The sequence below is a fragment of the Pyrgilauda ruficollis genome, unplaced genomic scaffold, assembly GCF_017590135.1.
Source record: "Pyrgilauda ruficollis isolate IOZ18807 unplaced genomic scaffold, ASM1759013v1 scaffold9, whole genome shotgun sequence".
In the NCBI taxonomy this organism is placed as follows: domain Eukaryota; kingdom Metazoa; phylum Chordata; class Aves; order Passeriformes; family Passeridae; genus Pyrgilauda; species Pyrgilauda ruficollis.
The window spans coordinates 8,438,218-8,456,274 of record NW_024531043.1 but is presented as its reverse complement, the minus strand read 5'-3'; the positions used below and the strand labels follow the sequence as shown (position 1 = coordinate 8,456,274).

The 18,057-nt window shown below is 42.1% G+C and overlaps 2 protein-coding genes across 3 annotated transcripts in view; one reads left to right on the top strand and one right to left on the bottom strand.

The window, feature by feature from the left end:
* ZNRF3 (zinc and ring finger 3) overlaps positions 1 to 14,331 on the top strand; it is a 66,689-nt gene extending 52,358 nt beyond the window's left edge. The window contains exons 3-9 of one of the 2 annotated variants that reach the window (XM_041488318.1): positions 317 to 391; positions 3,672 to 3,803; positions 4,714 to 4,824; positions 5,764 to 5,931; positions 7,889 to 7,991; positions 8,717 to 10,462; positions 11,485 to 14,331. In XM_041488318.1, coding sequence (XP_041344252.1) covers positions 317 to 391; positions 3,672 to 3,803; positions 4,714 to 4,824; positions 5,764 to 5,931; positions 7,889 to 7,991; positions 8,717 to 10,462; positions 11,485 to 11,528 — 2,379 coding nt within the window. In that variant the 3' untranslated portion in view covers positions 11,529 to 14,331. The remainder of the gene's footprint in view (positions 1 to 316; positions 392 to 3,671; positions 3,804 to 4,713; positions 4,825 to 5,763; positions 5,932 to 7,888; positions 7,992 to 8,716; positions 10,463 to 11,484) is intronic. The other variant, XM_041488319.1, reaches the window with a different exon arrangement.
* Positions 14,332 to 14,831: 500 nt separating this feature from the next.
* Positions 14,832 to 18,057, bottom strand: part of KREMEN1 (kringle containing transmembrane protein 1) — a 30,004-nt gene continuing 26,778 nt past the window's right edge. The window contains exon 10 of the mRNA XM_041488321.1: positions 14,832 to 15,101. The gene's annotated coding sequence lies outside the window, so the exon portion shown is untranslated. The remainder of the gene's footprint in view (positions 15,102 to 18,057) is intronic.

Below are 18,057 nucleotides of genomic sequence, written 5' to 3'. Positions count from 1 at the left end.
ATAATATAATTTTTAAAAAATTCTTCTACTTAAAGTTTTAGGAGGGTCTAAATCTCATTTGAATTCCCTTAAAAGGTTGTTGAAAGAGGAGTTTGAGAAGGAAGGAGCAGAGACACCGTAGAAGCTGTAGTGAAGTTTTAACTACCTTCCATGCTGGTTCAGGAACTCCTGTTTGTAATTGTCCTGTCATTTGTTTTAACTACACAGAAACACAAAATGTTAAGTTGCCTATCTGGAGATGAGGAGAGGGAGTAATTTTTGAGTTAAGAAGTTATCTTTTGGGGTGGGACTGAGGATGCTGTCTTTCTTATTGCAGGCCAAACGAGCAGTGCAGCGAGGAGCCACAGCGGTCATCTTTGATGTGTCTGAAAACCCAGATGCCATTGATCAGGTATGCAGCAATGTCAGGCAGGCAGCAATGCAGGTGTTGGGAACCTGGTAGAAAGGGAAAACGTTGGGGAGTTAGATTTTTTTTCTTCTAGCTTTTGCTAGAATCCAGAATCCAGGTCTGGGATTATGATTTTGAAAGAGGATGGAGGCAAATTTTTTCTGGCCCATTATCTAATCAAGGAGGTTTCCTTTGCCCAGCTCTGTGTACAAAACACAGGATGTTTGGCCTAACCAGCCTGTGATCAATAGTGTTGTTGAACAGCTGCTGTTTTTGAGATTGTGAAACAACTTTCAAACCTGATTCTAAACAAGTTTTTTTAAAACTTATAACCATTTCTTTCTCATTTACAGCTGATGATTTCTGCCTATGTATTTTGTGGACAAGCAGGCTTTTTCTTCTTTTTCCAAGTCTTGTTATAACTTTCATCTTTTTATTTGAAGTGGGTGAGGTAATAGCCCTATGAAAGGCTTTAGCATACTTCAGCCAATTTTGGGTTATTTCAGTGAAGAAACATAAGCACAAAAATAATTCTGCATTTGGTTTAGTTCTGTTTTGTCTTGAAACAAAACTGCTGTTTCTGTTACAGCAGAAACAAGTGGAGCTGATGAAGGTTTTTAATTGCAGCCTGTATTTGTGGGGGGAAAAGGGAGATCATCAATGTTTACATGAAAGAAGCTGGCTTTAATTCTGAAATGAGCATCTGTTGGACAAAGGAATGCAGAAGATCCTGTGCAATGGATGCTTTGAGTACTGTGGTCTGCATGTGCATCAAAGTTGCATCAAGCTCTGATCTCGAAAACATTCACAGGGATATTTTTTTCCCCTTTTCTACACAGGAAAAATCTCTTTACAAAGATGTGATCTGTCATTTTCTATTTTTTAACTCTGTGTTACAGCTTCTGGTTACTTTCAGCCACCCTGCTCTGGACTTGGGAAGCTGAGTTACTGTTTCTTGCTCTTTTCCCTCTAACAACAACAGCTTTCCTTGCTTGATTATAAATAATAAACTGGGTGCATCTGTCCCCAGGAGCTGGGAAACTGGTCTAGTGGATGTTTGAATATTTTGAGTGTACCAGTAAAGTGGAAGAAGGTTATTGGCTTTGAGCAGTAGCTGACACAGTAAATAGGCTCTGTTAGATGAAAGAGCAGTAGCCTGTGGAAACACTGGCAAACAGAAGAGGAATCACTGGATATTGCTTTATACTCTAAAAGTTACAGTTACTGGATTGGCTCTGTTCTCATGCTGCTCTGGATGCTTGTTTTTAATGGATTTTGAGTCTCACCTAAAGTCTTCAGAACCTTTGACATTGGGGTGCTGAGTAATTTGTCTTTAAAATAAGTACCATTTTGGCACTCGTAATGGAATTGTGGTGGAAGACAATGACAGATAACAGTGGAGGGAAAACTGACTTGAGGTAATGTGGAGTATTTTTGGTTCAAATGGATATATCCTAAGACACTGAGGGGAGCTGTTTAGGAAGTTTTCTCATGTATGCTCATTACCAAGCACTAGAACAAATAAGGGAGATTTCTTTGAAAAGGAGGAGTGGAGTATTATGAAAGGCAGTGCTTCCTGCCAGTCAATGAACAGAAATTGGAAGCAGGCCTGACCAGCAGAATTGTCCTCAGATAATTTGGTAGATGCCAAATGAAAGGACTTTGCCTAAATGGGTTTTATTCCCACTGATCTGAGTATCTTCTGCTGTAAATTAAGAATGAAACTTCTATTTTTAGGAATGCTTTTTGATTTGTTTCTTAGTTTTACTTTTGCATATTTGAAGAGGAGTAACAGCACCCAGAGCATCATGGTTAGCAAGAGTCTGACAATGTGCAAAAATGAGGAACTGTGAGAATTCTCTCTTGAGCAAGAAATTATGAGAGAGAGTATGTGTCTGGGAATGGAAGGACAGTGAGTGGATTTGGCCCTAGGCCAGCAAGGCTTGTAGACATGTAGGGTTCCTGGATGCTGCAGCTAGTTTTTAGCTCATCACAAGACACTTGCCTTAAAAGTAATTTGATCAGTGTTCTCAGAAAATCCACCAAATACTAGGAATAATCACTTTTTAAAAGCCTCAGTGAAATCTCTTATCATCTGGTCAGTTAAAGTAGACTCCTTTAATCAGGATGATGGACCAGTCAGCTGGTAATTTCTGCATGGTTTAGTCAGAACTAACAGGTAGCTGTCAACAATGCAGATACGTTACTCGGCCACAAGATGCTCTTGTTCTGTTTGCTCACATTCCTGTCATCTCATTCCTTTCCCCTGTACCATTTCCATCTGCTTGTCAGTGCATTGCTTGTTTTCTATCAACCAGCCTCTGCATTTGTATTTTGCTCATCAGTCAGAATAAGCTATATGAATTTATTGTGTTGGTGCTGTTTTTTAACAGAGCAGTTCTCTTGTATAGTTATAACTTTCTCTGGTATATAATTTAGCAGATTGTTGTTCTGCATTTATTGGCCAGAGAAGTTGCACATTTTCCTCACTTGCAGGTTTTCAGCATTACGCTGGATAAAGCTGTGAGCAGCCTGATTTGATGTCATAGTTGACCCTGTCTTGACCATGAGGCTGGGCTCATGACATGCCTTCCCACTCACATTATTTTCTGATTCTGTGATTTGACCTTTTGGACAAAACATAGCTGGATCTGGAAGGAACTTTCAGGGTGAATTATGTGGTCTATTCAAATACTTTAGTCTTCGGGGCCCCCCCATCCTGCAATCAGTAGGTCTCATCATTGCGAGAATTCAAGCAATTTTGAATGAGTTTGTAGAGTTAAACATCAGAAATTACTAACTTAATTTGGCTAGGTACAAAGAGCCTGAAAGACACGATTCTGATACGAGATTGTTCAGGGAGCTGAAGAAATTTCTATGGGAAAATGTTGAAATTGAAAGATTGATAAAATGTAGCAGGGACAATTTTTTTGGAATGTGCAGATTTTTATTCTTCTTCATTGTGAGGTTTAACATTACAGTATTAATATCTGCACAGATCCATGATGCAGCTAAGTTAAAGCAGCTGTTCAGAAATAGCATTTGCTTATCCTTAATCTCAGTTTTGGTCCATAAAAAAAAAAAGGCAGCATAAGTCAAAAGTTTAATTGAGATTTAATTCTGTGGAATATTTAACTAAAAGTCTGTGCTAGAAGAGAACAATAGGTGCTTGAAATCAATTCCATGTTCATACTCCTTAACCATTCTCTGCATTGTCCAGAAGGAAGGTGGTTTTCCTGAAACAGGAAAACCTTCTGAGCAGACTACTTTTTTTTTGTTCTAGCTGAACCAGGGCTCAGAGGACCCTCTGAAGAGACCAGTGGTGTATGTGAAAGGTGCTGATGCTGTCAAGCTCATGAACATAGTTAACAAGCAGAAAGTGGCCCGGGCCAGGATTCAGCATCGCCCCCCACGGGTGAGACTCTCAGATCCTTTCTCTGGGTATCTCAGTGCTGTTACTGCAGGCAGGGCTTGCTCACAGTGCTGGGGTGAAGATGTTCTGATGCTCCTTGTGTGCATTAATACTTGTGAAATTCTGTTGACCTAAATAAACTGCGGACAAGCAGCTGGACCTGGTGTAAGTATAGAATCCACAATGTGGCATCTGCTGTCTTTCAGAAGGATAATTTTGAGTATAGAAATGGCTAAAAAATTCACACAGTAGAAGCTTTCCTTTTTCTTAGTTATTGCACACTCCTGATGGTTCAGTTTTGTAAGGCAGTTTGCCCTGTGTTAACTAATAATTCTGTGTAGTATTTTAAACATAGATTAATTAGGAGATTATCTGATATTTGTAATTGTAATATAAAACAGGCTTTCTAGACTTTTTTTTCCCCTAATACTCTCTGTGTATGGTTTACAGAAGAACAATACTAAAGGTCATCAATGTCCCAGTTACCACTTTGGTGTTTTCGTTTTAATGGAATCCTTTTGTTAAGAAATGTATTTGAGAAATGGGCCATTTTTGAAATTTCAGGTGTTGATTTTTCAGTCAATTACATGCATAAGCAACCCAATAAGCTATAAAATTTGTTCTGGTGCGATTCACTCAGTTAAAAAAAACTGGATTTTGCAGTTCAGAGACTGTAAACCTGACATCCCATGCTTGGCAATCTGTGTCTTCCATTCACTTGCAGTGGCACACGAAATACAGGTTGTGTCTCATAGATTCCCAGGTAATGAACAGAACAATGTGTGCCCTGACTTCTGCCATTCTGACTGTGTACATTCAGCAATGGCCCCTGAGAAACTACAAGAGAAAGAAACAACAGCTTTGAGTATGATCTAAAGGAAGGAATAATAATACCTTTGTTTTAATTTTTAAGCAACCCACGGAGTACTTTGATATGGGAATTTTCCTGGCCTTCTTTGTGGTTGTGTCTCTTGTTTGCCTCATTCTTCTTGTCAAGATCAAACTGAAACAGCGACGTAGTCAGGTAAGAGCAGTAATGGGAATTCACCGAATGCTGAAGGTTAGCTTCTCTTACTTTGTCCTAAAATGTGCTTGCAACTTTTGGAAATGCAGGCCACTGACTTACAGTAGCCATCTTGGTGGCTGTGTGGTTTTATCCATGCGTGTGGGCCTTTGGAAGAACTTGGAAATATCTTTAAAGGAGATTTACATTGACCCATGATGTTTGTTAAATCCAGGAATGAAAACAGTACAGGTGCAGTCCATTTAGGCACTGGGAAGAAAGAACATTTCTGGTTGCTCACAGGTTATCAGTAGCACTGGTATACTTCTAAATGAGTCCAGACTCTTGCTGCTGTATTGTGGAGAGGATTGAAAATAAGTAACAAATCTTCCCAATAGGATAACATCTATTGAAATGGGAGGGGTTTTCAAGGTAAAAAGTTTGGTTAGGAGAAATTCCAAGTGACATACTTAGAGTTTGTCCTGGAGGAAATGATACGGCTAATTTATAACATTTCATTTTAATCCCTTTCTCAATATTACTCCAGTTAATATGATGATAACAGCATATTGGGGCATTACAATCAATACTGACATATAAAAAAAGTTCCTGGCCAAGTTTTATATGTTGGCTTGAATAGTTGCTGCCTATCAGTTGAGAAGTTGCAGTGTATCCCATTTGTCAGCACCTTCATCCAGTTCTAGTTCAGAGTAGTTTATCATTCTCACTTCTGCATGTGGCATACATTCTTTTCCATAAGGCTTCTGATCTGAATTCTAATTAGCCTTCTCTCTGTTTAATTTAAGAAATTATACATCACTTTGGCCTGACATGATCTGTAAGATATGTTATGGTGGTATTTCTCTGCTATTACACTCTAGTCCCTTACACAGCAGCATTGGCTTTTTTTTTTCTTTTTTCTTTTCTTTTTTTTTTTTTCTTTTGTTTCTTCTCATGTAGAATTCCATGAACAGGCTTGCAGTGCAAGCACTGGAGAAAATGGAGACCAGGAAGTTTAAGTCCAAAAGTAAGGGACACCGAGAAAGTAACTGTGGAGCACTGGATACACTCAGTAGCAGCTCCACCTCTGACTGTGCCATCTGCTTGGAGAAGTACATTGATGGGGAGGTAAAGGATGAAAGGTTTCTTCACCATGGGCTGGGAATGTAGGTGGTTTTAGCACTGTGGTGTGTGGCTGGCTGTTGGGGACATCCTGTGCTGAGGTGGTGCCGCTTCTCAGTTTGATCACACTGAGCAGCCAACTTGGCCTCAGCTGCTTGCTGCAGCTCTAAATTACCCATGCTGCAGTGAGAGGTGAGGGATCCCATTTGCAAGTTGCTACCTTCACTGTTCTTGCATTTCTGAAGAACAAGTCACAAAGATGGCAGGGTTGCCTCAGCAGTTGGTTCTCTGGGTATGTTTGACAAGTCATGCACTAAGGTGATAATGTGTGCAAGCTCCCTTGGAGGTAAGGGATATCCTTGGGGTTTTGCTTTGTCAAGATTTGATGGCACCCTGTCTTAAAAATGTCAAGTACACATTGACATTAACCAGAGGAGGAGAAGGAAGAGAGGTCAAAATGTTCAGGAACAGTTTTTTGACTCCTCAGTTACAATGAATGTATTGATGTCAGGGCTTGGTGTCCATGACAGTTCAACCCAGAGGAAGCAACAAAAGGGTGAAATAGAAAATGGGCTCCTTAAAATAAATAAAATAGAGGCAGTCAATATTCACAGCTGTCAACTTCCACTAGAAAGATTATGTGAGGACATTTTATTTTGAAATGGTTCATAAAAGAGTCATAATTTTTAAGGCAATAGAAAATACCAGCTGCATATTTGAGTGCTGCAAGGTGCAAATAGAAAGTTTAATGAAATTAGTTGATGGGAAATTATTCAGAGTAGCAAGGATGAAGGTAGACAAGGACTTCAAAAGGGCTGTACAAACTTACTGTAGAGGAAATTCAGGCATGAACTTCAGCTTGAAGTGATAGACATAGGGAAGAACTTCACATGCATCAGGGAAGGGTTGGGAGCTGAGCATTGCTATTCAGGAACAAGATCTTGATGCTTTAGATAGCTTTGTGAAAGAAACTTGGTGGCAATTTAACTGCCTTGTGGCAGTTAGAAAGGCAAATCAGATTCTAGAAATGAGATGGGAAAGTCTAGAGAAATGAACAGAAAACATTATACCACAGTGTAAGTTTAGTCGTGGTCTCACTTTGAGTACTGTGTACTTCTGACCTCACCTCACAAAACATGGAATGGAAAGGAAGGTGCTTCAGGAAAAGGTAGTCACAAAATGATCAAATAGTTTGAATGGTTTCTGTAAAAAACCTTGAATTATTGAGTGGACAAGGACTGTTTAGACCCTGGGTTACTTGGGGACAGGGGAATACAAAGTTGTGTGGTGTTTCTCCACCAGGAGGTAGCAGCCCCATGGAACTCCTTGCCAAAGCACGTTAGAAATTGAAAATCTAAGCTCATGGGGAGACGTGAGCACTTAGAGAAAAGATTTGTTGAAAGAGATATCCATCAGGCTCTGGAAATCCTGTAAACACATCATAGCTGAAGGATAAGAGTCCTGGGCAAGGGAAAAAGTATCATATACACTGTGTTGGTTTTGCTTTACCTGAGTGTTTTCCATTGCAAATAATTGTAGGAAGGGTACATCGCAAGGGAAAAAGTATCATATACACTGTGTTGGTTTTGCTTTACCTGAGTGTTAATTGTAGGAAGGGTACATCATTACTCTTGATTTCTGTTTTTTAAGTTCATTGAATATATTAAGGAAGACTTTTATGATGGCCTTCTTAAAGGTGTTGGGTCATACAAAAAGTGTCCTAAAGAAATGTCCTATATCTGCATGGAGTTCTAAGGCACCTGCAGACTGTTCTTTTAGAGACAGCTGAGCACTGCCTGTTGTGCTCTTGGCTGTCCTGATGCCATTTTTTTCCTTCTTAGCACTTCCAGACTAGGAATTGTTCCATTTATAATAGCCAGGTTGAAAAAACTAGGGGCAAGCTGTGAAAAATTTACTTGTTAGGAAGAAGTACATTTTCATGGTGCTTCATCTGCTCCTGTAGGAACTGCGTGTCATTCCTTGCACTCACCGATTCCACAAGAAATGTGTGGATCCTTGGCTGCTGCAGCACCACACCTGCCCTCACTGCCGCCATAACATCATAGGTAAGTGCTGCAGTGTGGGTGCTCTGGTGTCTTGTTTATTTCAGACAGCTTAAAAGATGAAATAAAAAAGTGTGCCTGTTTGTGAGTCCCTGTGGAGCTCTCAGTCCTTATTGTAACATAGCCCTGGAACTGGAGTTAGCCCCAAACTCTCAGAGAACAGCTGAGTGCCCCTGGCACAGCCTTGGGGTGGGGATGACGCCCAGCTGAGGGCAGTGTTGTGCAGCCCTGAGTGCAAGGACACATGGAGAAAAGGGATATGTTTTCCCTTGGGAATGACAAAGAAAACAATGTATGTTCTTTTATTTTTCCATGGTGTTGTAACTTGGAACGTGGTTTCCCTTACTTGCCCTCTTCCTGCTTTCATTTCCTCTGTCTTAAGAAAGTTTTCTGGCGTTGCACATTTATGTAAAAATGCGTAAAGTGAAAATTTGAGCAATGACTTCCAGCCTCTCTCAGCCTCTGCAAGATGTAAGCAAAATATTTTGTGTATATGGGAACAGTATGTGAAATAAATTCACTTATTTTGCTTTTTAAGCAAATACATTTGGGTGTTTCAAAGTTTTCCAGATTTGCGTTTGACTTTTTTTTTGCTTTTATTTCCTTCCGTGTAAAAAATTGGTGCATAATTTAATGACATGGAAAACAAAAGATCCTTTCCCGTCTAAAGTATATTCCCTTTTATTCCCTGCTAGTTCTACTTCTCCATTCTTATTTCTCTCCTTCAGAACAGAAGAAGGGGAATGCAGCTCCAATCTGTCTGGAATCCATCAACCCAGCACGCAGCCGGCAGCAGAGGGTGATTCTGCCTGTCCATTACCCGGGCCGGGTGCACAGAGCAAGCCAGATCACAGCGTATCCCACCCGGACCAGCATGGACCCCCACGGAAACCCCATCACCTTACTGACAGTGGAGCGACACGGTGAACAGAGCCTCTACCCAGCCCCTTCCCCTGCCTATATTCGCAGTTATCAGCCTATTCATTTGGACCATGCTTTAAACACACATCACTGCAGCCTGGAGCACAGGGCTTACTCTCCAGCTCACAACTTCCGAAGACCCAAGTTTGGTGGACGCAACTTTTCCAAAGCAGCGTGCTTCTCCCGATACGAGACCATGTATCAGCACTACTACTTCCAAGGCCTTAGTTACCCTGAGCAAGATGGACAGCTTCCAGCTGGCATTTCCTCAAAGGGTCCTTCCCGTGCCTTTCAGCCTGGTAGCAGCATGCTTTTCCCTCCTGTGGTACATGTAATGCCCTCGTCCCGCTTGGAGAGTGGCAGTACCTCCAGCTTTAGCTGCTACCACGGTCATCGCTCAGTGTGCAGTGGGTATCTGGCTGACTGCCCTGGGAGTGACAGCAGCAGTAGCAGTTCTGGTCAGTGCCACTGCTCCTCCAGTGATTCCATGGTTGACTGCACTGAGGTCAGTAACCAGGGGGTTTACGGGAGCTGCTCCACCTTCCGCAGCTCTCTGAGCAGTGACTATGACCCCTACGTTTACCGCAGCAGGAGCCCTTGCCGAGTGGGTGAGGTCGGTGGTGCAAACAGGGGTGCGATTGTGCTCTTGGAGAGCCCCCACCAGGATGAGCTTCCAGCTCACAGTCATGCTGTGGTGGGTGCTGACTGCCGGCCTGTGCCAGCTTCTTCCTCAGGGGACCAACTGTCTAATTGCAGCATGGATATGAACTATAGCAGTAATTCCTCACTAGAGCACAGGGATCCAAATGGCACTACCTCAGAGGGAGGACCTGAGGCCACTCCTGGTGCTGCCTTGGATGTTAAAAGGAACTGGAAGAATCCAGAGATAGCAGGGTCGATTTCGGAGCAGGCATGCGCGTGCTGCTTTGAATTCCAGCACTCTGCCCTGGAGCCTAGCAGTGGGACAGCTGACTGTAGTGCACTCTTCCTTAGCTCTCCACTGTGGGGGACATGTGGCCAAGGAATTGAACCACAGTCAGGGAACACCCCAGGCTTGTACAGTATTAACTCAGACCACTTACATAGGACAGATGGGGTAAAATATGAGGGGTTGCCCTGCTGCTTCTATGAAGAGAAGCAGGTAGCCTGTAGTAGCAACAGTGGCAGTGGAAGTGGTGGCTGCTATACAGAAGACTATGCAGTGAATGTGCAGTACACACTTCCTGATGACACCTTGCCAAACTGCTGTAAGGGTGTATGTGATCTGGGTCAACGCATTCCCATCATTCCTGAGGACAGAGACTGTGAGCTGATACTACCACCAGAGCACCAAGGGACCCACATAGGAGGCTGTAGCTCCTGGGATGGAACACCTGAGCTAGACACTTACCTGCACTGTCAAGGTATTGGAGAGGTACAGGTCGAGAGGGAGGTGTGCTATGAGGCAACATCATTCCTGCGGCAGAACTACTCTCAGGAGGAGGAAACTGGAATGCCCTTTCCCAGTCCCACTCTGAACTCCCAGAAGCTTATGATGACCACAAAGGCCACAGGTAACATATGTGCTTTTTTTGATTACTTGCTATGTTTCTGTGTTAGTGTATGAAATGCTGCCAGCTACCTGCAGCCATAAAGGTCACTCTATCCTTCACATAAGAGCAGGTTATTGACTAAACATTTGCCCCAAAGTATTATTCCCTGGTTACCTGTGCTCATTTCATCATAGCCAGAGGAGGAGGAGATGATAACTTACTAATTAACCCTATAAAAGCTTTCATGTTCATCCTTTGTGAGGAGGGGCCCCCATTAGAGTTCCCACAGCAAGGGACACTCTGCTAGTCATGGCAGCTGTGGTGAGTTGCCTAAGCAGGCAGTGCCACTGTGAGAGATGACAGACAAGCTGAAGGTTTTTTTTTTTTTAAGGTGAAATTCTTGGAATTGCTGTAGAAGAATATGTGGGAAAGTCTCTTCTGTGGACATAGACAAGGGGGGAAAATAGTCACTCACAGAAAGAGGGGTATATTTCTTACCTGCCTTGCCCGGGTTATTTTAAAGGGTGTTCATAGTATCACAAGGTACCCTTGTTTGGAAGGGACCTCAGGCCATAATCTAGTCCAACCCCCTGCTCAAAGCAGAGCCTGCTCTGAGTCCCGACCAAGTTTGTCAAACCAAATGTATCCAGTCAGGCTGGATAAACCTTCAAGGACACAGAGTGCAATCCTGGACTGCTGTGGCTGTGCTTGACTGCCATTATGGTCAAAAGATTTTCCTAATATCCAGTCTGAACATCTCACACTTCAACTTAACTTCCTCACCTCTTGTTCAGAATGCATGTCTGTGAAGATTGTGGTTTCATCACTGGGGCAGCCTCCATGTAGGTACTGCAGAGCTGCTGGGGATGCCTTTGCTGCAGGCTGAACAGCCCAGATCCCTCAGCCTCTCCACACCAAGTGCTCCAGCCCTCTGAGCATCTTGGCTCTCTGTGAAACTCCAGTCAGTGAGTGTCTTGTTCTGGGGCCCAAAACTGTATGCAATATTCTAGATGCAATGTTCCTTAGTTTTCTTTATCCTTCAGGTGCTGGATCTCATCCCTTGGAGAGAAGCCAAATCAGTGACTAGACCTGTCCAGATGATCCCAGATGGAGAAGCGGAGCTTATCAGAGACTCCAAATTCTCATGGACTTAATTTTTTTTAAGCTTTGACAAACACACAAAAGTGGTAATGTGGAGAAGTCCCTCCCCTACTTCCTCTGTGTTCACATCAGTTTGATTGTCTCCTTTGTCCCTCCTGCCTGAAGCCTTCAGGCCTTGATTTGTGTGCAAAGCCCATGTGGGACGTGGTGTGGAGCATTTCTGAGCTCTAGTGCCATTTCTATATTAATGACAAAGTGTTATTTATATTTTCTTTTTAGAAGTGACCTCTTGCTGAGAGGTAACACAGTGTGTTAAATAAGCCAGGCTATGTGTAGATGCTGTTATCTCCTACTTGAAGGAGTCCAGCCTTTGATAAGCTCAGGGCTACACCTGCCTTAGAAACCAGATAGCACCTTGAAATATAGTAATCCAGAGGGATACAGCTGCTGAATGGATGCTCAGATACTGACTAATCCCAGTAGCAAATCCTAGCAGCCAGCAAGTTATGTGAGTGATTTTGAGGGAGGTGAAGCATTGGACTGTCTCCTTTCTCCTCTTCCCTTCTCCCCCCTTTCATGCTGCTCTGATGGTTTGGCTAGGAAGGTGTCCTGCCATTAGGATTAGTTTCAACAGAGTGGGGGTAAGGAAACTGATAGCTCAGAATGTTCTCATCCTCACTTCCTGTATTTAAACCGTGGACCTCATTGTATCTTCTGACCAGTGAAGAATGCTGGGGACCTCTCCCTCAAGCAGATGCTCGAACAAAGTGCTTAGAAAGGGTATTACCTTTGTAGGTAATGAACTTTTTCTTCCATAGGAAGTTTTTCAGGCACCTGTAGCCCCTGCTACGGCTGTGAGGAATGCTGGCATGTGCAGGAAAGCAGAGCTTGCAGTGTGCTCGCAGCTTTGCTGGCTCATTTTGGAAACAGGGTTTCTTGTTTCCTTACAGGCTGCAAGCATGCCTAAGGGAAGCAGTGCTTGTCACCTTTTGTGTGTGTGGGAAAGTGAGGGACTTGGTTTGATCATTGTTTTCTTCTTTGCTGTGGTTGATGTAGCTTCCATAGATTGATCTGTTTTAAAGGTTTCTTGGGCCCATGCTTCATTTTTGTCTTGTGTACAGAGTGCTCTCTGTACCCCATTAGCCTGGGCACATACTTTTGTTCTTGTTCTTGTCCTAGTGGGGATGTTTGTTATCATGAGATAATTTATGTCGTCACTTCTGATAGCAATTGTTTCCTGTGGAAACAGCAGCTTCTGAGTAAGAGGCTACCATAGCATGGGTTAAATTGCCTGTCATGCTGCATGTGCCTGAGGACACAGTGTCATCCTGTGGTGTATTCACAGCAGGAATTCTTCTAAAGGGAAACTAAGTATTTAATGCCCACAGTGCCAGTCTTCTGAAAAGATTTGTCCTAAGTTCAGTACACTTTGGAGATACTTCAAAGACATGAAATAGAGATGTACACTTCATATTCTGCCAAAGCAATGTCCTTGACAGCACTGGGCTGGTTGTGAGACCCAGCAAAGCTAACTTGTATTCTCTGTAGTCCCAAATGAACTATTTTAAAAGAAGGAAACAGATATCTAACAAATAACAAATACATTTGTCTATTTTCTTTTGCTTTCATACCCAGTAAGTTAGGAAAAAAGTTCCACCTAAAGGAATTCACATTACATCTTTTCAGTCAACAAGCACCAAAATTCAGCTGTTCAGAGAATTAATACAAGGCAATATCTGGGTATAAGATTAAAAGAAAAATGTCAATAAACACATTTTCTGTGTATAAAGCTTATTAAAAACTTATTCATTCTCTGAATGACTGAAGTAAGTGGTATGTATTGGGAGAACAAACTCTAAAGATTTGTGATTTTTGGATTTTTTTTGAAATTTTAAAGTCTTACCCTCTCCTTCCTCCACTAAAAAAGAAATGCATTGTAGAAGCTATGGCATACTAGCTTGGTTATTCTGCTTGGTGTTTTGTGAGGCACTGTAAAGGCCGCCTAAGATACATTGTACTCTGTAACTAAAACAGCATATTCTGGTAAAAGTGGTTCTTAAAAAGGTTTGAATATTCTGGCTCCTGGTGATCCCAGATGTACTGGTCCCACACATTGTGGAAATCTCTGCTGGTGCAAGTCTCTGCAGGCCATAGCACAGACACCCTACACCTGCCTTCTGTGCTGGGTCTGACATTTAACATAAAACTCTACGTCCAGTGCAGACTTACAGGCTAGCTGGCCATGATAGATGGTTTTTATAAAAAAATGCCTTTCTACTACTTACATGAACAGTTGTCGTTCTGTTTGGCTCATAAGGCACTATTTAAAATGTTTTTAATTAAAATTGTCTTATAGCACTTAAAATTGTTTTGTATAAAATTTGCTGTAAAGATTTGTAATATGGTCAAAGGGCTCTTTCTCCTTCATTACCATTTTTAAAAATGTTTTAAAAGCTAGAAAGCATCTTGTATATATTCTGTATATGTATAGCAGCACATTTCATGTATGGAAATATGTTCTCAGAATATTTATTTACTAATATATTTATCTTAAGCCATGTCTTATGTTGAGAGTGTGTGACATTATTGTAATAATCACTGAAAATCACTAACACGAGGCCCTGTAAATACATGATAATTGCACACAAAGATTTTACAGTACTTGCCGACCAAAAATGATTTAAGAGAAGTGTAGTTACTTGCAGTTTTGTAAGAAAGTGTACAAATGTCTGTATTAAAAGAAAAAAAAAAGGCAAAACCACACAAAAAATACAGTTTTATTGCATATACATGTGGGAGTTGTCCTTCTTGTTTTGGGGGAAAGGACATAGATAACTGTTCTCCTCAAAGTATAGTCCTAGATATACTGAGATGAACTCTAATAAACAACATTTTTTCCTTTTTTTTTTTTTTTTTTTTTTTTTTAAAAACAACAGATAGGTGGATATGGAAACGCCTTTACACAGCACTCCAGTTACTGGGGGGCAGTGGGGGGTAGGTGTCACACAAGCCCCTGAGCCCCCCAGGCACATGGAAGTACCACATCTGCTAAAAGAAATCCTCATTTATGTTTGGAACCTGCCTGTTCCTCGTGGCAGGGGAGCTGAACTCGGTTGTAATTTCAGGTAAAAGTAATTTATTGCCCTGAAAGAAAATTGTTTTGAGAGAGCATGATACAGGTGGACACAGCTGGGTAAATCATAGCTTGAATGGTCTAGATCCAGGTCCTTGCCCTGGATCATGGAATCACTGGTCCTGCTTTAGTGAAAAATCAATATTTTGTTGCTCCTTTTGTCAGCAGAGAGCACAATTTCATCAGAGACGTTTACGCGGACTCCAGAAGAGGGGAGCCTGGGGCTGTGTGGCTCTGTGTGTGTGTGTACCTGTGTATTTATGTGTGTTACTGTGTAAACAGTTCACCTTCATGTGGTATTCATTTCCCATCCAGTGATCCACTCACAGAGCCTTTTCCAGGATTCTCCAGCTTCTTCCTGCTCACAAAGATTTTCACCCGGTAATCCCCTGGACTTTCCCCATTTCTCATCCATGTTCAAGTGCACTGTAATTCAGGATTCAGCAAGAAATGAGCCTTACTTCTCTCCAACCCTCCTTGTTTCATGTGTGATAACTCCATTTGGGATTATTTTGTAGGGCATGAGGACAGTTCCCATCCTGACAGGTAGGATGGAAAAGCCTGCTCTGTGTGGGGACAGGCACAACCATGGAAGAGCAACAGGAGCAGGTGCTTCCCAATTAAATTATGTGCCCCTTTTTTTGCTCAGTGAGCAGAGTCTTGGCAATTGCCAGTGGTTACAGATATGCCTTTTATATGCAAATTAGTTCACAAAACACTTTTCTTTACAAATAGCATAAAGCCCCTGTGTGTGGGTGGCTGGTAACTCAAATGTTGACAGGTCACATCTGAATCTCCCTTCTCCTCCCTCCCTCCACCTTGCTGTTGCTGCTGGTGTTCTGTTTTCTTGTTCCCTGTTCTGAAGAAAGCTGCCAGGTGATTGTGCTTTTAAGAACAGGACATGCCAGCACCCTCAGTGTCCTGTAGCACCCAGTTTGTGGTGATGGGGAGTGGGGCTGTGGCTGAGCCCCATCCCCAGTGGGCACAGCTGTGAGCAGCAGTGACAGCAATGAGCCATGGAGTGCCCAGGGGCACTGACCAGCCACCAAAGGGAGCAGAGGGCACACAGGTGTAATGCATGAACGTGAGGGATATAAAAGGTTGGGCTAAAGAACAAGAAGGACAGAAATTTGCAGCCTTCTGAAGAACGTGAGGGATATAAAAGGTTGGGCTAAAGAACAAGGACAGAAATTTGCAGCCTTCTGAAATGACCTGGTGTTACTGTGTATGGGCAGATGCCTGAAGCCTTCTGATCAGGTATGGTGTTACTCTGTATGGGCAAATGCTTAAAGCCTTCTGAAACTGTATGGTGACACTGTCTTGTGGCTGTCCCAGCTGTGACATGTGCTGTGACAGTGTCCCACTGAACAATCAGAGAGCCTGTGTTCTGTCTGCATGAAACACAGCAGTGGGCTGCTGGCTGAGCTTGTGTGTGGTGCTTGGCTCTGTGTGATACTCTGTCTAGTCTTTGTTGTGGCTTTTTAAAAATGACTAAATGTAAATATTTTCTGTGCAAAATGAACATTTGGATACTTGTCAAGGCGGGGAGGTTCTTTTTACTTTCCAGATTTGATGCTTAAGGAACAAATTTGTGACAAAATCAGAGTCCTGTGGGGCACCACAAACCCTCACAGAACCTTGATACAGTAGAAAAAGACAAGCAGGAGCAGATTATTCATAGTGGATTGTACATTATTGTAACACTTGGTGTTTCTGTAACACTATCTGCAATATCGTGTGCATCTGTCAAATCCTGTGACAGCTGTTAGGTGACGTTTGTTGTTACTTGGGTAGTGTGAAGAGAAAAATGCCCTTAAAAGGATGGCCATGTTCATACCCTGTGGAGCCAGCCTGGCCTAATTCTCTGGCCAGGGAGACAATGGCATACCTGAAACCAGATATTTTATCTTGCAGTGAAAGCACTGTGCTCCTGTGACTTAAATGCTTCATCTAAAAGTGTCTCTTTCAGAATAAAGAACTCATTTCCCTCGTGGGGAATGAAACTGCTGCTTAGGAAAGAAGCAAGAAAAAAGAAGGGAACAATTCCCAGAAAGAACCAGAGTCCCATAACCAGAAAACCAGAGTGGCAGGAAAGGAGAGCAACCTCCCCTGTGACAACTGTGTTTCTAAAAGAAAAATGAGTCTTCATGAAAAGCTGGAGACAGTTTTGGTATTTGTCATTGGTTTTGTGGTGTTTACATAAAAGGTTGCTGAAGGTTTCTTAAAATGTAGCATTATTTTGGCCAGGAGGAATTAATTAGTGAAAAGATGAATTTTGCAACAAAATTGAAACAGCATTACAGTGCTGCAATTACAAAGCAAATCCTGAACAAATTTATACAGTTTTTAAAAGTTTGAAAACACATAAACTGAAAACTTTCAATTTGCTGGTACCTCAGAAATTGTCTCAGAGCAGTATCATACTTTATATGTAAAGTAATCATTCTCAGCTCTAATTGCTATCTTCTAACATGTACAGCAGGCAGTGCTCTTGTAATCTGCTGATGAACTGCAGCAATTTCTGCCTCCTTTATTTCATGCTTGTATACACTTTAGTCGTCCTAACTGAACTCCTGTTGCACAAATACACTGTATTTATTTTTTCCTAATTATTATTTACAACCATTTGCTGAATGCAGGGTGAACAGTTATAAACACAGTGCATACTTCAGCAGCGAGTCATCTCAAGTTTGATTTATTCTGGTTTCTTGACAGCCTTATGTGGTTCCTGTGATAGCTTTTGGATTTGTAGCAAAATGTCTTTGGACTGAAGTTCACAATGCCAAATCTCATCCCAAAGCACAGGTGCTCAGTAAATCTGGGAAAGTCTGAGTGGCGTGAAATGTGTCTGGTGGGGATGTGTTGTTAAAAAAAATTTATATGGTCTGAAGGCAATTGTATGTTTCACTCTCAAGGTAGCAGAACTGTTCATAAATGTCCAATATTCAGGTGAAACTGTCAGTGAACTGTATTTCATTGGAAGATTGTGAAATACTGCTGCAAGGCAGTAAGAACCAGTCGGACAAGTTTTTGTCAGGAGTTGTTTTTGTAGTTCACCCTTCCTTTAGGCAAAGTGCTGCACTAGAAAACTCTGTTCCTTCCCACTGCCTGAGAAGGCTTATTAAGCAGAAGATGAAAGTGGAATAGCTGCTTATGCTCATTCAGTGGCAGCCATGTGTCTGCTGATGTGTTTGACCTGTAGCCATCCAGGCTGCAGATCCAGTGCAGTTTCCAGGACTATCCATACAAATCTCCTATTTATATTATTGCTGGGGGGGTTGGAATACACAGACTTGAATTCTGCAATCCCACTGGATTGGCTGTATGAGCAATGTGATAAACTTCCTCAGCATTGTCCTGGCTGTAGAAAATCTGGCAGAAA